Below are 23,208 nucleotides of genomic sequence, written 5' to 3'. Positions count from 1 at the left end.
ATTTGATGAAAGTGTGTGTGTGTGTGTGTGTGTGTGTAAAACAAAGGAAAAGAACCAAGAAATCAGATTGTTTTCTTTAATAAGCGACAGTACTGCTTATGAATTAGTGTGCGTTCATGTGTTTTCATCATTCCCTGATGAAATGCATATGGTCTTCCCACACACCGCCCACGTCTCCACCAGACTTCCAACTGTTTCCTGCTCTGCTCTTGCCCTCTGATGCTGCATCACATACACCGAAGGCTTTTTGTTTGCTTAAAGTCTGTACGTGTGTGTGGTGCCATTGGCATTTGTCTTTGTGTGAGAAAAAACAAAGAGGAAGACAGCAATATGCAAATTTGTATGGAAATTAGGTGAGTGAGTTTGTCTATATGCTTGCAGTTGAAGGTATAAATGGGCTTCATAATCACAACCATGACTTTAAACAGCAAAATTAAGATAGTTTATCAGAAGAGCCTATACGTATGTGACCTTAATGCACACAGCCTCCATATGGACTATAATGGATGCCACAGAAAAGTGTTCATTATGATACAATCTATTAGTGTTGACTGTTCTCACGGTTTTATGCTTGACCCTGCCATGTTTTGAAAATGTAATTAACAAAATGAAGAATAGTTTTAAACTTTCTAAATTATATGTAATCTTGGTTACAGAGATAAACCATTTAAGAATTTTTGACAATTAGGCTGAAACTTCACTTCATTTCTTTAAGACGCAACTCTATTTTTGAATAAAAAATGTGTATTTAAATTTTAACTTTTCAACTTATATTTTTAATATTTTGTGTGAAAAAATATCACCATGGACCCGAATGCTAAGCTAGTCTTATTGTTTCCCAAGTTATTTTTGCTGTGATACTACAGTTACATTTCTCTCTTTTTTTTACATATCACATGACCATTGTGCGATGAAATGTTAAATGCTGTAGAATCAGCCTTTGTGTCCCTTCGAGTGGTCAAATACCTATTAGCTGAATTAGTCAGAAAACAGGTCAGGCTGCCCTTCTGCTGGAGCATCCTCAAACATTGGGAATGCTAAGGTTGGTCTTCATTAGTGCAGACAGAGCTTCTGCAAAGCGTAACATGCAATTAAAATCTTCCATAAAGGTGTCGTTTTTTTCAACATAACATTTTGAATTTTTTTTTTGTTTGTTTTGATGGCAATCTCCTGTCATGTCTGCAAACAGAAACATGGTTATTAACCGCAAAACCAAAATTAATGTATCCCCTTCACAAGCTTCAACCTAAATGTCAAAAGCTTGTATTTGGTTTACAACTTTTTAGGGACACCTGTGTTTTCCGTCTCCAACTAGCATTAAAAAATGTACCAGAAAAGCAATGATGTTTGGACTGGAGTGGGCAATCTGACTATATAAGTAGGTGAAGGATGAGAATGTGCTGACAACCTGTCAAAGCAGAGAGATCATACTGACATCCAAAGGGCAGTAATCTGTCTATTGCTGTCCTGTGATCTTGTAGACGTACATTTTTTTGCCTCATTTTCCGTTGGCTTCATAACTTGGCTTTTACGTAAGAAGAAAATTTGAGACTCTGTGTTTTGAAGCCTAAAGTATAAAATTTCTATTGAGATATATTTTGTAAGTGCTTTTCTAGGTGTCGTAATTGCTTGACAATTATTCCTGAGAAATGGTGGTCAGCTAATGAGGCAGCCTGATACAGCTGGCAACCACAAGCAACTTAACTTGACAATGTACACTATCTCCAGGAGTCGTTGGGCAAGAGCTTAATCTTGGATTCAAATAACTAAATAGTCAACAGTGTTTGTCAGGAAAAAATAGGCAGAAACGTTCCAACACCTTGTTTTTTGCTGTGTCATGAAAAGTATTGCATGGAGTTAAATGAAGAAGACTAAATTAATTCCCCTTAAAAGTGCGAATAAAAACAATAGGAGGTAAAACCGAAAAGGTCTGAGAAATGAAAGTTTGCACACCGCATGAGACTACGACCTCACGTGTAATCGCTCGCTTTGGCATTTATGTCTCTGCACATATTTCTGTCAATACAAGTGCATGCTTGTGTATGCATGTTTGTGTGAGGAGGTCTCAGTGTGTGTGTGTGTGTGTGTGTGTGTTGCTGGCATGTCGCAGTGTGGTGCAGACCAATTAAAAAGAGGAGATTGATGACCAGGGGCTCTGAGAAGCAGCAGCAGCAGTAGCAGACAGCCGCTTCCTGCAGACAACAGGAAATGAGATGGCCTTGTTTAGCTGACGCTGCCAACACCACAGAGCCTCAAAGACAAATCACCACCTTACAGCCGCTATTGGCCTAGTCCTCCATCTTGCCACAGCATGCTCCCCACCCTCCATCTCTTTATCTCCCCCTAATTGTATCGAAAAGTGAGTCTCTCGTTAGTCTTTTCTGGTGAGCGTTAATGTGGTCAAGATGCTTTAAGGTGTACACAAAGTGATGCAAGCACAGTACTTCTTTTGTTTGATTCCTCAATGCCACCTAAAGCAATTCTGGGCCTCATGTCTGTTCGGGGATAAAAGAAAGGTTTGATGCTGGTTGTCTTTTTCGTCAGAAGTCTCTGACAACTGCATACAGAGGAAAGAAGCAATAACTTGAAACTGCAGGTTCAGTCGGTCTGGGTAAATATCATGTCATTTGACTAGTCCAGCATTTTTCATCTGCATCTTCCTGCAAAAATGTGTTCAACACTAAATCAGTTGGAAGTCTAAAACGTTAATTTAGGAGCTGAGCTGTCGAACAATGACAGGGAAAATTGTACATATGTTGATCACGGGCATGAATATTACATTAATTTATTGCTTTTGTAGATGTATTTGAATATTGCTGACCAGAGTTTGCATGTTTCCAATGGTGTTTTGACGACCTTTCTTTGGTGATGAGTTCCTTGTCTATGAGGCTGGAATGTCTCCTTGCCATTACCCTAATCCTTAGCTCCATCCAAGGTTCTCTATTTGGTTCCAATCAGGAGTCTTAATGTGCTTAACATAAAGAGACATGTCCTAAAATTAAAAGATAACTTTAAACCTACCTACCTTTTAATAATTAATGGCCATAATGTATGTAAACCTCTCACCAGCACTGTATGTGCTTGTGGCTGAAAATATCAGAGGCCAACATGTGATTCTTTTAAGTACTTGTCAACAAGACCTAATATACACCCAAAGATCATTGCAAACTCATTCATATCACAGAACCACTAAACTACCATCTGCACTGCACACCCCTGTAGCTCCTGGTTAAACACTTTTCCAACTCCTCTCCTCAACAGTTTTAGCACAATATTTGATATAGGGCTTTAGATTTGCTTATTGGTCCTATTGTAGCGACGGTGATTGCAGCAGTATAAAACGAGCAGTTGAATTTTCTTTTTTTGTTTAGTACTTAGTTTTAGATCTAAATACTAATCAGTATGTTTCTGCTGGACCTTTCTTATTGTTAAAAGGGAAACCTTGCTTTCCACTGTTCCTACATGCTTGCTCAAGATTAGGAACTGCTGCAAATTCAACTACTTGTTGGAATCAACTGGACTTGGACTTGAGGTCAACCTTTTACCATTTAAGATTGTATGGTCTACTTACGTAAACAAAAAGAGTGAAATAACTCTAAAAAATTTTATATTTCAACTTTTCCAAAATAGCCCCCCTTTACTTTGATTATTGCCTTGCTCTCTTGGCATTCTCTCCCTGAGCTTCATGAGATGGTCACCTGAAATGGTTTGTCATTCAAACAGTCTCGAAAGAACTTCCCAGAGGTTCATTGACGCCAAAGGTTAATATGTCAGTCATCACAGCAGAGTGCGGCAAATTTAAGTAATCCAAAAATAAAAACCATATTTAAAGTTCTTTTGCAATTTATTGTTTGCTACACAATTCCATAAATGTGTTCATTCACAGTTTTGATGCATTCAGTGAGAATCGATGTACAATGTAAATGAGAAAGGGGTTCTAAAATATTTGACCGGTAGTGTAAATTAAGATAAAGTGTTTTAATTTTACATTATATAAATAAACAAGGACTGCATGTTGTTTGCTAAATATATAATTGAGATAGTATTGCTGAAAATTGTGATGACAATATAGAGTATGATTTTTTTGTATCCTTTTCTGTCCTAACTATTACACAATATCCCCACCGCTCTAGTGTTTGGGCACTAAAATGAGCATCAGGTGTGGGCATTAATAGCAACCAGAGTCCATCCAACTGGCCAAATATATTAACTATATGCAGAAAATGAATGGATGACACTTGAAGTGTTGTATCCTACCAAACAATGCGTCCAGGCAGTCCTTGGTGATAACACATACTGATATTGCAGATACAAGTGCAATTTTATATGTTTCACAGAACAAAATTTCACATTTTTAAAATGGCTACAATATTCTAAAATCGTCACCTGACCAGAATGTTACCGCAATTTAAAAACAATGATTCAGCAACCCCCTGATGTGGAAAAATATACCCCCACTTATTTGAACAGTTGTATTTTTCTTGCTTTCCTCATTTGCTGTCTTGTGAATAAAGGATGGCTGTCGGAAACTAGGAGAGATTCAGCTTTTTTACAAGCAGCATTTGGCCATTAAGACCACAGAGAGGCAAAGATGCCTGAATGTCACAATGGGAGGCTACTGGTTCCAAATTACTGCATTTGTGCTCGCTGTACAATATAAGCCAATATAAGCAGAGAGGCAGGTGATGGCCATGTTTGTGACAGGGGTATGTGGGTGAAAGTGCCCTTTAATTGCTTATTTTCTTGATAACAGCCACCAGATACTAAGCGAAGACACAATTCTATCGACAGAGGGCCAGGTGCTAACAAAACTGCTTCAGGTCTTATTGTATCCTCCTCATGACTTTTAAGTGTTCATCTCCTGTTTACAAAACAATCCTGATTAACAAGCAGCGCTCTAAGTGGCCTCCCACAGAGGGATGGCACTCATTTAATAAAGTAAACTAGGTAGTAAAAAGCAAAATATCAATTATTCCCAGCACAAATGATTACATCGAACTTATTTGTTCTGCTACCAAAGTAGGATCAACAGAAAAAAGAAACTGACCTCACAACGCAAAAGCAGGGGAAAAAGTCAGGAATCAGTCTGGAAAAACTTAAAGGTGATCAATGCTGAGGAACTGCAGCTTTCTCTAAAAGTTTTTGGAGTGTTGCTTCTCAGAAAGAAAAGTTAAAACAGTAGAAATCACAGCACCGGTCACCTTTCTGGTGGGGAAGGAGCCTGAGTTGGTGTGTGAGGTAGAGAGGTTCCGGCTAGAAATAGTCGGGCTCACCTCGACACATAGCTCTGGCTCTGGAACCAGTCTCCTTGAGAGGGGTTGGACACTCTTCCACTCTGGAGTTGTCCCTGGTGAGAGGCACCGAGCTGGGGTGGGCATACTTTTTGCCCCTCATCTCGGTGCCTGTACGTTCGGGTGGGGTGGGGGTGGGGGACGGGTCACCAGGGTGATTACAAAGCTCCTCAGTGGTAAGGCCCGGGGGTGGATGAGATTTGCCTGGACTTCCTTAAGGCTCTGGATGTTGTAGGGTCGTGTTGGCTAACGCGACTCTGCAGCATCACGTGGACATCGGGGGCAGTTAGACTGGATTGGCAGACCGGGATGGTGGTCCCCCTATTCAAAAAGGGGGACCATATAGTGTGTTTCCACTATAGGGGAGTCACACTCTTAAGCCTCCCTGGTAAGGTCTATTCAGGGGTTCTGGATAGGAGGGTCCATCGGATAGTCAAACCTCGGATTTAGGAAGAGCATGCGTTCGACCGTGTCCCTCTGGGAATCCTGTGGGGGGTACTCCGGGAGAATGGGGAACCAGGCCCTTTGATATGGGCTGTTAGGTCCCTGAATGACCGGTTTCAGAGCTTGGTCCGCATTGCCGGCAGTAAGTCGGACTTGTTTGCAGTAAGGGTTAGACTGGATTGGTGCTGCGTCAGCAGCGATGCGGGCGCTGTACCGGTATGTCGTGGTGAAGAAAGAGCGGAATCATAAAGCGAAGCTCTCGATTTACCGGTCGGTCTACGTTCCTACCCTCATCTATGGTCATGAGCTTTGGGTCGTGACCGCAAGCACGAGATCACAGATACAAGCTGCCGAAATGAGCTTCCTCCACAGGGTGTCTGGGCTCTCCCTTATAGATAGGGTGAGAAGCTCGGTCATCCAGGAGGGACTCAGAGTAGAGCCGCTGCTTCTCTACGTCGAGAGGAGCCAGTTGAGGTGGCTCGGCATCTGGTTAGGATGCCTCCAGGAGGCAGGGAGGTGTCCCACTGGGAGGAGGCCCAGAGGAAGACCCAGGACACGATGGAGGGACTATGTTTCTTGGCTGGCCCAAGTGACTGGGGAGAGGGAAGTCTGCGTCTCTCTGCTTTGGCTGCTGCCCCTGCGACTCAGCCTTGGATAAGCAGAAGACGATCGCTTGACGGACAGATGGATGGAAATCACAGCATGACAAAGGAATTATAACTCCTGACCTAATTGAAGGTACTACTCAGGCTAAAATGCAACAGAGGTAGGGAGTAGGCAAAAAGAATCTGTCACAGCCAAAAAAAGTCATATAGGTCTTTTAGAGACATAGATAGATAACAGATAAAGCAATGGCAACAAATGCCGTGAATGAGCTCATACTATTACAGACACTAATATATGTCCACACACTCCTACACATTACAATCTATTCTAAGCAAAGTTGATGGGAGATGGTATAAACTACTGAGCCACAGAAGGACATTCAAGGTTCAGTGAATGACTCAGTAAGCCTGAAATGGCAACTATTCCTGAGAGAGCCAAGTGTTAAGGCACTTTTCAATTCGCCTCAAAAGTACTGAGAAAAACACTTAACCTGCACACCAACACACAAAGGGCTGCAAGCCAGGATTGACATGAGTCTATTTTGTCCCAAAGGGGGAAAGTGAATGGAAAGTTGCCCTGAAGAATACAGGCAAGTAAGGGTCATTTCTTGTGATTTTAGAAAAAACATCTTCATCTTACATTCCAACTCTGTAGCCTTGGTGCAACACATTTACTTTCTAGCTCCCAACCAATAGATGCCAGTACAATACATTTATCTTTCATATGATGAGGATAGGTCAAATCTGCCAACACACAACTGGGGGACTCATTTCACATTACATTATTCTAGTGATTTAAAAACACTTTGCTACACTGATTTTCATGATCAAATTCTACACTTTTCCAGAGTTAAATCAGCTCAGTGCATCTTTAATAAGTGTCAAATATGGAGGTATAAATATGAAGATTAATTATGGTGGATGGATGCATTGATGGCTGGATGGAGGGAGGATAAAAAGCCTGGAAATACTTTAATCATATTCACAGTACCCCAGACTGCGTAAGATCCCTGTTTAATGTCTGCCTCATCTGTTCTCTGTCTCTGCACCCTTCTTAGCCTTTTATTCCCTGTAACACTTCAGCCTGTCGTCTTTCACCTCATCTTTCTCCCTTACCCTTCTCTCCTCAAATTCCTATTCCTCCTCCTATTTTTACTTTTTCTTCTGTGTTCTGTGGCACCATTTCAGTACAACTCCCTTCCTCTTCTCCACACCTTTCCTCCACCTCTCGTCTCTTCCCTGTCAGCCCTCAGTTCCTTTTAGAGCTTTCTGTTGGTGCAGGACTTTCCATCCTGTGGCATCCAGGTAGTAAATTGAAATGGTTCTGGGCACTCCATTGAAGCCTGATTTAATTTAAAAAGAGAATGTGCTATAAATAGCAGCACTGGTGAGATATCTGTAATACACTGAAGGGCTTCCCAATGTATGACAGTGTTGACAGAGGACCGGAGCAGTAGGGGGCATGGGAGGTGAAGAAAAGAGTAAAGGAAGAAGTGAGGGCAAATCAAGGGTAGAAGGAAGAGACGACAAGAACATGAAAAATGGGGGGAATGAAAACGGAGAAAAAACCACAGTAAAAAAAAGGAGAGGACATATAATTGAAAACATATAAAACTCTTCTGCAACCTATTACCTATTGCACACCAGCAGATCCAAACACAAAAAACAGACAAGTGTGTACCCTTGATAGTGACACCTCACAGAAATGCCTCAATCAAGGTTTGCATGGCCTGAAGGGAACGAGGTGACAGGTCTCATATTGGAGTCGGCCAAAAAAATGCAATTCCAGGAAGTCAGCTCTAGGGCTGTGTGTCTATCATACCTACAGCTCGGATAACGCGCACACATCACATTACGCCTCAGAAACAGCCACTCCTCAGCACGCATGGGGGCGTCAGCTGAATGAAAGAGGCAATAATTCGAACTGCACACACCCACGTCGGACAGCGGTGTTTGTGGATACCTTACTGGCAGGGGGGAAGTATGATGTTAGGGGTTAAATTATTCATTGATCTCTTCATAGCCTCTCCGAGCCAGCTTTTTGTAATGTCATGTCTCCGTCTGAGTGTGAGCCAGTGTCCACCTGAGAGGGCTCTCTAGAGGAAACGGGAGAGAGACAACCTTGAGCTAGCACTGACCTTTAACATTGAGTGTTTCACTTTAAGAAAGTGACAGGTGTGTGGGCAATGTGTGTGAGTGGAAAGGTTTTATGCACTTGGCCATATGGGTAAACAGAGAATCTGTCTATGAAATATTTCCTGTATTAAGATGACCAAATGGCACTGAGGAGAACAGGAGAGGGAAATGAGGCCGAAGGGGAGGAGGAGAGAGGGTAGGAAGAGTCCCTGCTGGGCACATTTCAAAGCGGACCATTGGGTTTTAAATTAATTAGCAAGATAATTAACTATAAATGATATAAATAATTTAATATAACCCAATAAAGGGGCTTATAATTATACAATCAAACAATAAAAGGGATGAAATGAAGGCTGGTTTTAAATCTGCAGAAATGCTCTGTCTATGTTTAATATAATAAGCATGTGCGTTGCTGTAACATTAAATGATTGAAGTAAACTGAAACTGAAGTGGCAGCTTGCTAATCAGGGTCTTCTTTTGAGCTGGTGTCTCAAGAAATGATAAAAAGTAAAAGCATCAGCAAGCTGAGCACTGGGGTCAAGCAGTGTGCCATTTCATTGAAATACTAAATATTGGCATTTGGAAATAGTCAAACCACTCAGAAATAGTTTAAATATGACATGTTATATTTCAAAATCTTAGTAAACTTTCTGCATCTATAGAATTCAAGTAATAAAGTACATAAAGAGGAACAGACTAAAGTGAACAGTACCTTGCAAAAATATTCATACCTCTTGAGCTTTTTCACATTTTGTCACATTACAATCACAAATGTTTTTGTTTTTTTTGCAGATGACGTGGTCCTGCTGGCCTCCTGTTGCCAAGACCTGCAGCATGCGCTGGGGCGGTTCGCAGCTGAGTGTGAAGCAGGAGGGATGAAGATCAGCTCCTCCATGTCTGAGGCCATGGTTCTCGACTGGAAAAGTGTGGCTTGTCCTCTTCAGGTTGGAGGGGAGTTCCTGCCTCAAGTGGAGGAGTTCAAGTATCTCGGGGTCTTGTTCACGTGTGAGGGGAGAATGGAGCAGGAGATCAACAGATGGATCGGTGCGACTGCCGCAGTAATGGGGACGCTGTGCCGGTCCGTTGTGGTGGAGAAAGAGCTGAGCCGAAAAGCTTAGCTCTCGATTTAACGGTCGGTCTATATTCCTACCCTCACCTATGGCCATGAACTTTGGGTCATGACCGAAAGAGCAAGATCCCGGATACAAGCGGCTGAAATGAGCTTCCTCTGTAGGGTGGCCAGGCACTCCCTTAGAGATTAGGTGAGGAGCTCGCCCATCCGTGAGGAGCTTGGGGTAGAGCCGCTGATCCTCCACATCGAGAGGAGCCAATTGAGGTGGCTCGGGCATCTATACCAGATGCCTCCTGGACGCCTTCCTCGGGAGGTGTTCCAGGCACGTCCCACCGGGAGAAGGCCCAGGAGACGGCCCATGAAATGCTGGAGGGACAATGTCTCTTGGCTGGCCTGGGGATGTCTTGGGCTCACTGCGGAGGAACTGGAGGAGGTGTCTGGGGAGAGGGGCATCTGTGTCCACTAAGTCTGCTGCCCCCGTGACCCGGTCCCGGATGAAGTGGAAGATGACGATCACAATCACAAACTTTATTGAATGTTTAGGGATTTGTTTTGGTAATAAATCAGCATAGAGTAGTGCAAAGTTGTTAATTGGAAAATAAATAATACACGTCACAAAAAATGTTTTTGAAACAAAAATCCCAAAGTGTGGCAGACATTTGTATTTAGCCCCAGTGAGTCCAGTTTTCTGTAGAACAAATTACAACTGAAAGTTGTTATGGGAACGTCTCTACCAGCTTTTCACATTTTTTATAAAAATAGCTCAAACTTAGACTGAATGGAGAGCGACATCAGTGAACAACAATTCTGAAGACACTAAAACGTTGTTTGCTGAATTTAGGCTGGACTTTGACTGGGCCATGCTAACATATGAATATACTTCAGCCTTAACTCCTGGATCCTATTTAGAAGTATGTGTAAAAGAGGCTGAATATAGATAAATCACATTTTTGAGCTGAGGTTTTTTGCTGTAAAATAACTAAATTGGGTAGGATACAAGTATAGACACTTTTATATGTACTGTACATTATCTACATGTCTACACGTTACAATGTTCACTTGTTCAAGCCTGGCTGCAGGGTGGTCAGGCTTATGAATAGAGAAAAATGAAAGTTAAGTAAACCCTACTTGACATCAGCTCTCCAATGGTGAGCTTAAAAATATATATATATTTAAAAAGGAATCTCAGGCTGATAGAATGCTGTCTGAATGGTTGAGTTTTGGCCTGCAGCTAGGATTGGAAGAGAATCTGCTCTTAAATTCAGTGGGGAACTCAGTCCACCGCTGTGATGCCAGAAAGGATAAAAGTTCTGACTTCGATGAGCTACCATGGGTCCTAAGGGCTGCAATTTAGCCCCGATAATAATGTGTAAATTCAGGTAATAAGTTGCAGCGTTCCAAGCTATCTTAGACTACAGAATCAAATGAAAGCAATGCTGACACATTCAGAGATGAAATACATGGAGTAAAAAGTGCCTCAAGCACACCTAAGTGGCCATAATTCACAACTGACTTTATGATCCTTGATTTGACATGAAAGAGTTTCCAAATCAGATGCCCTGTTTATACACTGAACACAGTTTAACAGTATTTATCCTCAGTCAGTGACTGTCAGAAGACTAATGTATTGTCACGATGCCGCTCTGAAGGTTTGCTTTTCTGTTGTAGCCTCAAAAGCACAAATATTTACCCTATTTTAAAATCTGTGTATATTATTTATCATTTTTCTACAGTAGGGTATAAATAGCAAGAGTGAATGTGAATCTCTTCCATTTTTTCATGAGTACAAAACATTTTCCTCATTGGCATTACTAGTCATTTGGATCTCTCATTCCTCAGGTATATTTCTCATAATATGGAAATTCAACAGTTTAATATTTAAAATAGTGACAAAAAAGACCAATTATAGTAGTTTTAACAATCAGATTGTAAGCAAGATTTGCATAGTGTGTCTACAACTACATAAAATACATTTATTTTGTAAACACCTTAAATGCAGGAAAATATAGAAGAATGACTTATTTTTATGCGTTTGGCAGAAGCTTTCATTAAAAATGACTTACAAATAAGGATATAACAGTTAACATGCAGTTAAAATCCTTCTATAATTTACAAGCTAACAATACTGTACAAGAGGGAAGACCAGGAGTGCAGGCATAGAGGGAACTGGAGAAAGAGTGGGTTTGTCAAGTACAGAGCAGTGAAGAGATGGGTCATCAAGGATTTCTTTAACATAGACAAGGATGATCCTGTTCAGGTAGTGCTCAGCAGGTCATTTCACCAGAAAATACCTTTTTTTTTTTCAAAGTCTTGTCCAAACCCTGTGTTCTGCTAATGCCAAATTACTCATTCGGCTATTGACTGTTCTTTAGAGCTTCTGCTACCCCGAGTGCTAAAAATCAGGTGCTTGACTTTCGCCCCGTTTAAAACAAGTGGGATCAGCTTGGGGGTGCAGCTCATCCCAGAAAAGCAACACGACCACATCAACTGATTTACGACAAATGCTGGTTGAAAAATGGGAAACCATCCCACAACATTGTGGCTCTATTACAAGCTTCCACTGGATGACAGAGATCCTCACCCTATCTCTATGAGAACCCACTCGTATCTAGATTCTTGTTCTTTTGGTCCTGATCCATGTCTCATGACCATCAGCAAGGTCAGAAACTGAGAACCTTCCTTTTTTGCTTTGCAGTTTTCTCAACGAGAAATACCAGAGCAGCGCTTGCATTACTGCCCAACCATCTCTGAATCTGAATTTCTCACCTGGAAGGAACATGGCATCTTGTTTTTAGCTGATAACCATAACCTCTGATGTGGAGGGGTTGATTCTCATCCCTGTCATATCAAACTAGGCTGCAAATCCCCACAGTGCATGCTGAAGGTCACGGATTGAAGACGCAAACAAAAGTGTTCAGTTTTCCTGCATATATGAACTGCGTCATTGGAAAAATACTTTTATACACCAACTTTTAATGAGGGCGAAGCAACAATGGTATATTTTTCCTTCTCAAAAACTTGTTTACCAACATCAGCACCTCACATCGAGGCTCTGAAACTGACATTAACAACTCACTGATACAATGAGACACAACTGATCCATTTTACCTGTCTGCATGACAGCTGGCAGCCCACTCTCTCTCTCCCACGCTGAGTCCATCTTGTGGGCAGAGAAATGGCAGACTAACCTAATCATCTAAGCAAGTTGTGATTATGAGAGATTTTGGTTCAACAACAAGCTAAAGGATACAGTCAATGCCATCCCTTTATGCTGCTGTAGCTGACAGGCTTCTCTCCTGGGAGGTAGTGGAAGTTACTGTCTGTGCTGCAACAGCTGGAGAACTAAGAATGAAAATGCAATGAGAAAGATTTCAATACACCTGTTTTACTATGTGCACATTTATTATTAAAAAACATCTAAAAATGCCATTAAGAGTTATAATGGCAACTTTACATGTTTTATAGGTTTTTATGCACTGTGCTATTTAACCCTTCATTTACATTGCATATAAACACTATTGTTTTCTCTGTTTCTGACAGACAAAATAATCAGAATTCTTATTCTGCTCCACTTTCTTTTATTCTTACAGTCAAAGACTGGTTTAATCTGCTATCTATAACTATTGCACTGAAGCAGTTGTAGGAGTTGTTATGTTTAAACAGTTTGCAGTCATTTAGCAGTTTTCCAACAACCACCACAGTCATACTGAACTGTATTTTTGCTTCTACCTGCTCGGATAAAAATCCAACTAATTAGCCCCTGCAGTGGTATTCCCACAAACAGACACAAAAACCATAAATTTCCTTCGGTGCAAAAGCATTATTCAAATAAAACAATATGAGTTTCTATTGTACGGTTCTCAATGTGTTGGATTTGTATGAAAAGTGCTTAATATGAACCAAAAATGGCCAAGACCCTGGATTTTTACATTTTTCTAAAGTTTTTTGGAGAACTAATAGAGTTAACTCATTCAAATTTGCTGATTTGTTCAAGCTGAACCTATGGAATGGAGATGCTTTTTTCTTGCCACCACCTTTAGTTGCCGTTTAATCCACCATACCAGTTCCAGTGCAAAAAAAACCCAAAAAACTGGTGCCCTATTAGCACCAACTCTTAGTTAGTTCAGACAAAAGGCAGGCTTATGGACACCAACCATGCTGTAGGGTTGCAGAAGTAATTCCATGTAACATTTAATATGTACAAGAAATGCCAAAGGCTCTTGAGCCCTTATGCATGCTGTGCAACAGATTGGTGGCTAGAAAGTCAAGCAACATAACAAAATTACTGAATCACCCAAAAGACCAAAGCTCCTGTATCTCTCAATGTGAAGTGTTAAACATCCAGAATGGCATAATTAAATAAAGTTATTTACTTAAATATTAGCAATTTGCTGATAGCCTAGTTAACGCTCCACCCCCCTGGTGGATATGAACAAACGTATTATCAGTATAAAACAACAGCCAGCAACAGGTGGTTCATTTTTTTTTTATCCCTATAAAATTCACGTTTAAAGCTGCCAAAAATACAAAGGTACATGGTAAAGGTAGATTAGGACTAACAATGGCTATTACAAAATAAGTAGTGTTAAAGGAAATCCTACTCTTGCAACAAATCTTGATGTCAGCAAATGCAAAATAAATAAAGATTTTTGGGATAGACTGACGGTGACAAAAGTCAGCCAGAAACTAGTCAGAACCAGTGGTAACCAACCCTGGCGACTCTAGTTGATCAAAGAATATTTCATCCAAGGTACATACATCCATCAAGGATATTTAAACTTTCAGCAAGCGTTACCATGTTTACTGTTTGGTTTAACCGGAAAACAAAGCTGAAGTTTAAATAGATGCAAGCTTGTCTCCTACTTATTGATTTTGGCCTTTTTAAAACCAAGATATGCTTAGAATATTCGATAAAAGGTTTCTCTACAATATGGTCTTTCAATAAGTCTCTCTCTTGGTATTGGTGTTAAGTTAGAAATTTTTGGTTTTGCTTATTATCTGCTTATCTTAACACAAAAAACACCAACAAAACAAACATAAAAAACTTCAGCAAGAGCATAAATAAAGGAAAAACTACTTTAACATAATTAGGGTTAGGATTGATAAACAGGTGTGTGTAAAGATTTATTTATAAAAAAAAAAAAACAAAGCTTTCATTGGCAGACTATTTTTTTATATTTTCATAAATTGGATCCCTCAAACAAACATAATATGATTGAGGAGACTTCAAGTTTAACATTTCGATGACCTTTCTACAATTATTTGTTCAGATTTCTATCAATAATTAAATTAATGGTTGTCGACTTGGGTCTGTTTAATAATGGGAATGTTTCATCTTTGTATAAGGACCATGGGAGAGCAGAAGATGAGTCGGTGAGAGAAGAAAGACAGATGAACAAAGACGACAAGAGATGATGAGACACTAAAGTTAGGCAGTCAATTAGGAAGGTATTAGAAGCTTTAGGAAAGCATTTATAAAATATGTATGAAAATAGGAATCTTTCTGTTCATGTCATAGTGTGTTTAAAAATTTTTTTGTGATGAAAATAAATCTTCCTATAAAAATGCAGCTTTATCTTCAAGAGAAATAAAAATCTTCACAAATCCCTTCTGTACCGTACATAAAGCAGATGGTGGCTCCATCTATGTTTTTTTTTTTTTTTTTTTTTTAACATCAAAAAGACCCAACGGACTGAATTCATATCTCTCACATTTCTATCTTTCAGTGTAACGAAGCTTTTGCCAGCCCACATCCTGGAATGCTCTCATTAATGTACCTCGGTGCTGTTGCCAAGGGAGCCGGTGTGATATTCAATACTTCTGTTACCCATCCCTCCAACCTCATTTACACTTGACACCTGACATTTGCATAATGGCCTTGCTCTATCTCCCATCTACTGAAATCTGGGGTGGAGGTGAGGCAGTTACGCCGTGTGTATGTGCTTGTATGCTCCAGCTTGTTTGGTTGTGATGAGTAAGTATGCTCACCAACACTGTGCCTGTGCATATGGGCACATGATTGCGTCGTAGGCAGGGGTTAAATGACTTCCTTCCTAATTTAGCTCATTAAGCCCCTGGAGAGCTCCGAGTGCAACATATTGGTTGATTTGGGACGATTTGAGGAAAAGCTGGCAGAAACATGTAAATAGGAACGTTAATCAGGAATGCCATGACCCTCATAACTCAAAAACAGATATTAGCGAGCAAGGAAAACCGAAGGTGAACATGCATATTTGTCCTACTCACAAAGTGAAAAGTGGGACACTGGTTGTTCTGAAAATGTCACAGTGCTCCAACTTGTTCAGTACCCTCATTACCGTTTTGGATTTCATCTAAACATAGTGCACTGCAGAAATACCAACAAGTTTTTTTTCCACATTTCTCATTTGATATGTCTTTGTTTGATGGAGAGTTATTAATTGCCACCAATGTGTTCTGTGAAAGATCAAATCAACACCTACATATTGAAATATGCCAAAGCAACAAAAGCAAAAAAAATAAGAGAAACACCCCAGTCTACCAAACAAATTTGATGCAGAAAGACCCCAGGCCAAAAGTCGAACCCAGGACCATCTTGCTACAAGGCAACAGTGCTAACCACTGCCCCACCATGCAGCCCATATTTTCAGGTTTTGTTCTATTATTTCACCTTATGGAGAGCGATAGGGTTGCTCCAACCAGAAAGCCCACATTTATCCTTTCTAATCATCAGACTACTGAGAAAACGTATGAGAATTCAAACATATTTTGAATATTCAAATGTTGGAAAAGTCCAATACATCTGCAAATGCAATTCCCCTTAACCTCTCCTCACTACAATCATGCGTGAAAGAAAATGCCCAAAAACACTGCAGAACCTCTCTCCTACAACTATTATCTTTGCATGTTCTCCAAATAACAGAGAAAGAAGTACCAATTTGTCAGAAATGTTATACTATGCATGTGTCCCCTTTCCTTCCCCTATCCCTTATATTATTATTCTACGCCATATCCCTTCAAGCCAGAGAGCTGGTAAACTTGAGCCGAGTGAAATGTTGTACTTAGCAAAATGCATTTGAAACCAAGAGGGAATAAATACAACAGATAAAGACTGCTCTAATGTGCTCGGATCCATTAGAAATCTCATATTCACACATAGTAGCAATCACATTACAAGATGCCCCTAATGCAATTTCTCAGGGTTTTTCCCCAACAGAATCTTCTGCTGAGGCTGAGACACTAACATCAAACAAAATGGATTTTTGAAGGGTTGTTTTTTTTTTCCCTCACTTCTCTTTTGTTGTTCATTCCCTTTTATAGTTTGTTCTGGTAGAAATCCCAATAAAGTCATTACTGCTGTAGATGGCGCTTCTGTTTTGTGTGGATGCAATAAATCAAGATAAATAGTTTTTATGACGTTTCCACACCAAGGGGACCTATGAACCCTTGATCATCATATATTGGTTAAGTTAAAACAGAGTTCTTTCATTCATTCACTAGTGAACTATTTCTAGGGTGGCAATAAGGAAGTCTTTTTATAAAAATGAAAAAAAGTCCATTCCTAGAAAAATTTGGGTTTTCTTTGTTTATTTTCAACATGTCAGAAAAAAATATATATAAATGAGTAAAGATAAAAAAATAGAAAAAGAAACATTTAACCAAACGTACATACAGTACTGTTTACATTAGACAACACGTGGTCAAAACAGAGTAGCGATAAGAAAAAAAAAGTATGAATTCCCCTCCGAAACAAAACACATTTCAAATCTTCTAAATCATGCCAGAAAATGTGTAACATTATGCTGAAAACAAAGTTTACCTTTTTTTGGATTAATTGCACAAGGCATGTTTGGTCCAATAACAGCATATCACCTAAGGAACACCACAACCAAAGTAAAGCACGACGGTGGCAGTGTCATGCTTTGGGACTCCGTTTTATCCAAGTGGACTTGAAGCCTAAGTCAGGCTTGAGTCAACTGTCCACGTTCTGCTACAAAGCTGAAGATCGATAGATCGATAGATAGATAGATCAATAGATAGATAGATCTATCTCTATAGATATATATATGCAAACAGCAAACACTATCCAAGGTGTGTCTGTCTAGCCACAATTAGCTGATATCCTCTATCTTTGAAAATAATTAACCATCTCAAAGATAGAGTTGCATATATAACCACCAATTAGGAAGTAAATAATCATTTCAAGGAGACCTGGGAGAACTTTAATGAGGTTTAATGACTTGTTGATTGGTTGGTGGGTATTGTTTAGAGAGGTGGGCTGGGGAGAGCTAGAAAACAAACTGTTTTCATATTATGCTTCTCTCATCCACACAGCTCCAATACTTGGTGAATATTATGTTTTACAATACCAGAGCAAGCAAATGTAAGTGTGTGAAAGCGGCACAGTGGGTCAAGGTATGTGTGCATGTATGCTTATCTGGAGCTCCATTCAGCAGTCAACCCCCCCCCCAAACACACACACTTCAATAAACACCCACGCACATAAGCACACGCAGGGATACTTCAGAAGCCCAGGCCCCAGACAGGGTGAGCAGATCAATCAATTACATCTCTGCTCCAGCAATCAAACAAGGTTATTATCAGGCAGCAGCTCACCGACCTGGAAAGGCCTGGCCAATCAAAGGCCGCTGTGATGTGGGGGCTGGCACTCGCTCATGTGACAGTAATGCAGAGTGGCAGGTCATGTTGTCAAAGGAAAGAAAGATGGGAAGAGGAAAGACAGGCAACGGAGGCTGAATTCAAAAGGAAAGAACACAAGAACATGCGAGAGACAATAACAAAAGAATTTCTGTAAATCACCTCATCTCTCACAGAAAAGATGTGCTGCAGTGCTGCTCTGTATCATTTTTCTAGATTTCAGTGTTTTTAATGAGAGGTAATGCACTTTCATGCTTATCATCTTTGTAAGGTTAGATCATGAATCAGAAAAACGTAGGAAATGGCAGAAAATGTAGACAAGGATTTGACAAAAACATTTCCCTGTGCCTCACTGTGGTTCAGTAATTCTCTTGGCTTCAACTCCCTCTGACATTCACTTGAAGAACATTAAGGGCATTCTGTCCTCCCACTTCTGTCCTTTCATAGTTACAGGTCTAAAGAACAGTATTAGCCTTAATTAAATCATTGTACAATGGCAAAACAGAAGACAATCCCTGTCATGAAATTACCGTTTTGTATACAATATCCTGTGATACAGACGACTAAAATCTACAAAAAAAACCCCCCAAAAAAAAACAATAATTCTAATCCCCTTTGAAAGCAGCCAGCAGTAGACAATAAGGCACTATGAGGAATGACACTGAAGCAAACAGCATGACTATACAAACATCTGTGTGATGTTCGTTTACCATTTGTCACAGCGCAATTTCCACCTCTAATCTGACCAGTCAACGATTCCCAGTGTCCACTATTCTCCCCTACGCAAACCTTCAAACCTCCCAGAACCGATAAGCCGACTTCATAAGAGGTCTACTGCTGAGACTAGACCCCCTTAAGCTCAGACCGATGACTGTCTGCTTAAGGTGTCTGTTGGACCCGTTGCCCTGGGAACCACACAATCAATGACTTTATCCGCCTTCAATAGCCAGAGAAAAGACCCCAACAATGATGGATCTAATCTTTTGCACAATGTCTAATGCTTGTGTGTGTGCTGGAGAATAGATATATGTCCCTCAGTCTTTATGTTGATCTCCATGCAGGATTGTGCAGGTAATTACTCTCAAGCTTACAAGAAAGTGGCTGAAGCTGCACTTTTTAGAAGCAATAAAAACAAAGGCTAGTATTTCCAACATGGTGGCACCTGAAACACATGCGGACTGTTTATCATTAAGGTCTTTACTTACAATGGTTGGTGTGTATTTAACTCCCTCACTACTACTAAGCTATCCAAAAAAACAGCTAATTTGTTAAAATCTAAAGCAAATCACAGGTTTAAATAAAAAAAAGAAATCTCAATGAGCTGGGTGAGTAAATACTAATTGTTATGAAGCATTGGCTGCTATGATATCGTTGAGTAAAAATGCCATAATTCCTCAGTATTACAGAATTTATACAAAAATGATTTAAGATAAATGTATTTTATTTAAAACAGAAAAGCAAGAACTTTATTACGTATTTTAATTTTACAAGATGCATTAAAAAAGATTAGATAATTTCCTTTGTAACTGGTAAGGGGCCTTCTATTGTAAATCAAACATGAAATGTTAAACTACCTTCCTGGTAAAATTAAAGATGACAATCGTGAGGTGCCTCCCAAGATATTAACACCTCTATTAAAAGAGAAAATAGTCAGCTAAGTATGGGTGAAGCAAGCTTGAAAGAAAAATTATGGTCCATGTTTGTTTCTATGTAGCCTTGCTATGCTTATGCTTTCATTCTTTCCCTTATTACTGAACACCATTTCTGTTGCTTTATGTCTCCGTGTCCCTCTTCAACCTTTTCAGTCTAAAACCCACTTTTTCTCGAATTTCTACCACTTTTTTAATAGGTTCTGGTAAGAAAGAAAGAAAAAGAAGTGCTGTTTACTGAAGAAAATCCTCAATGCGAGTGGGAAAAGATTAGAAAAGAGAGCAAGGCCTGGCCGAGCAAAGCTTTATGTGCACGTATGTGTGAGGAGGACTTAAGGCTAGACCATCCAGGCTGCATTTTAATAGCCTACATACAGACATCTCTCTGAGGTTGATGACAGATGTTGAGGAAAAATGTGTCATGCATTAGTAATTAAAAGGCACCGGTCTAAAGTGAAAACAGGGGTCCAACAACCAACAATTTAGGCATTTTCCAGCTTGACTACAGAGAGAACTATCACGTTTGATGCAAGTGGTACAAAGGGATCCAAAAGAACAAACTGTTACATCACTACCGGTAATTTATTTCAAAAATGTGTCTTTTTTACCAATATGTTATTTGTTTTAATACATTTACAGATTTCTATTGTATTGCTGCAGTTTATTGACTTACTGCAAAATCTGGCTAGTATGCTATTAATTTTAAAGAAAACAGTATCAGTAGAATAACAGCCTAATTGCAGGATTTAAAATATGTCCAGTTAGAAATGTGAAAGTAACATTACCCTTCCTCTTGTAGTCTGGACAACATGAATCCAGTATAACAATGTTTATCTGTTCATCATTGCAAAGTCCTAAACTTAGGATATAATTTGGGCCCATTAGTACAAACTGAACATTTAAAAACCCGACATACCCGAGTATTGTGAACGTGAAAATTAGTTCACTGCACTCCAGTGGGCTTCACAGTCATCAAATCTCAATCTGTGGAGTTGATTTGGATCCTAAATGTGCAGATTAAATCTGCACATCTACATCATGTAGCTACACATCGTTGATGTTATCATTTCAAAACGGACCAGAATCTCTAAAGAATGTTCTTGAATCCCTGTGAAATCAGTACCACGAATATAGAGAGTGTGTCACAAAATTAATCACCAAACAGAGAAACATATGCAATTCATTTTTGAACACAAGGATTCTTAATGAGTTTATACACACCCTTTATTCAGTTTGAAATAAAGTCCAACTTTTAAGCCTTCTCACATCAAAACTATACTGAAAGAATCTATTTAAACCGAATTTAGAGTTGCACATCTAAACGGAATAATTGGAGGACAACTAAACTTTCTTTAGTTTATTTCATTTATTTTACATCTCAACCATCTCTTGGCCCTTCTTGGTATATGTGCACTGTGCAAAAGTGGAGTTGATAGTTATGTGAAATTAGTGCAGAATCATTGTGCGAGTCATTTTCACCACAGGCTACACCAATAGGAGGCAGAGCCTTTCTGTTCTTTTTTCTCTAATCTCCGCACCATCCACTCCCAACTCTTGTCCCATTGTGTTTCTCCTGGTACCCCCCACAGGGCACCTTGTCAGTCTCGCAACCTCTGGCTCTTTACTTCCATTCACACTTTTAAATCCATGCATGGACGCTTGCACCAGGTCCACCTTCATGCCTCCCTTTTGCACAAAAACTTGCAGGTTCTATTGTACTCCATTTCCAAAAAGCGGTTTCATTCCAACACCTTTAAATGTGAAACCAATCAGAAGAACAAGGTGAAGCCTTTGCAGCATGAAAATTATTATTTTTTTATTGCTGTCGCTGCAAGACCAATGGTCATGTTTCAATAATATGTGAAACTGGAAATGGTAAAAAGAGAATTCGGAGCCAATGTTATAACCTACTACGGCTTCAGGCTTATTTAAAGATGCCTAAATAGAACACAGAAAGCTTTCCGTTGGTCAAATTAACATACAACAAAACTATGATAAGATGGGCAAACTGTATCTTTCTTAAGATAAATTAAAATCATTTTCTTATTTATCATCTAATATGTTGACTTTCTCAGTGAAATTATTAGGAAAACATTGCATTTTATTTCCATTTTTCACAATGGCTTAGAATTTGGCATTGAAATGCGGGTGTACTAAGGTAATGCTGGGTGCATAAGCAATTATAATTGCAAAAGATTTTTAAGTTTATTATATAATCAGGCTACAGTATAATTTTAGTATATGATATTTAACGAGGGAATTTTTTTATGTCACTTTCAGCAAGTTGGAAAATACATCAAGGATGTCTGGATTTTGTTTTATCTTGTTACTTAATGTTTCTTACAGGTTTGTAGTTGGGTACAAGTTAATGTAAGGAATTAATACAGGCTACTTAATTACATTTACTTATTAAAGCTTCAATACTAAAACTTCTATTAGAACAATTGTTGGAATTGGTCAGAAATAGAAAAGAGAAATAACCAAATAAATATTAGGAATAATATAAATTGATGGCTAATTAAGTACAAATAACTACTCAATAATTAATTATGGAACTATTTAAAAGCTTACTGATCTCTAAACTACCAGAATAAATTATAAGAAATCATGCACTCCAGAAAATGTTCAAACATGTATTTCACAAGAAGTTAAAAATACCATTTCCTGATCAGATCACTTGATAAACAATGCATCTTTGGAAGATCTCAGGAGCATTTTCTGCAGGAGAAATTACTATTTCAGCTCAGCCTGATGTCATGACGAAGGCCTTCTGTAGAAATCTTGGCCAGAGCTGTAAATCTATGTGCGTAAAGGGACAGATCACTACTTTAGATAGCTCTGACTTGATATTGAAAGGTAAATAGTTTTCCTCATTGCCACAGTTACTAGTTTTATGTGTTTTCCATTATGCTGCCCTGAACCTTTAAAGACAGGGTTTTTTCCACAATGCTTAAACTATGGAACTAAATTAAAATCTTAACAAACTGACGAAACGTGCAACACTAATAGAAGTTGAAGAAATTAATCTGACACGCCCTGTCCCGAATTTTTTGAGGTGATTTAAATGTGGCATTGCTACTGGACTTTGGATTATAGTCCTGCTGACTGGGCCTACAGTCCTGAACTGAAGGTCGGACTTTCTCCTGCCTGATTTTCTGGTAGAGAGCAAACTTTATAAATTCATAAATAAATCCATAAATTAAGCATAGCTAAACAGGTCTTGAGAGGAAGAAGCAACTTTAAATCCTAAGATTACCACCACCTTGTCTGACAATCGGTATGATGGTCTCCTGAAGGTGTACGGTCAGATGTAACACACCTTTCAAAAAGTTCCACTTGTTTATTGTCAGACAACTCCACATTTTTCTTAAATT

The 23,208-nt window shown here is 39.4% G+C and overlaps 1 protein-coding gene across 2 annotated transcripts in view; it reads right to left on the bottom strand.

The window, feature by feature from the left end:
• Positions 1 to 23,208, bottom strand: part of exoc4 (exocyst complex component 4) — a 143,898-nt gene that overhangs the window by 65,656 nt on the left and 55,034 nt on the right. Inside the window, exon 12 of one of the 2 annotated variants that reach the window (XM_047389859.1) lies at positions 12,682 to 12,890. The exons of the other annotated variant lie outside the window; for it this stretch is intronic. Coding sequence (XP_047245815.1) covers positions 12,815 to 12,890 — 76 coding nt within the window. The 3' untranslated portion in view covers positions 12,682 to 12,814. Of the gene's footprint in view, positions 1 to 12,681; positions 12,891 to 23,208 lie in introns of those variants that run through there. 2 annotated transcript variants of the gene reach the window in all.

Source organism: Girardinichthys multiradiatus, chromosome 17, assembly GCF_021462225.1.
Source record: "Girardinichthys multiradiatus isolate DD_20200921_A chromosome 17, DD_fGirMul_XY1, whole genome shotgun sequence".
NCBI classification, from domain to species: Eukaryota; Metazoa; Chordata; class Actinopteri; order Cyprinodontiformes; family Goodeidae; genus Girardinichthys; species Girardinichthys multiradiatus.
The sequence above is the reverse complement of the archived record's forward strand: the minus strand, read 5'-3'. Positions and strand labels throughout refer to the sequence as shown.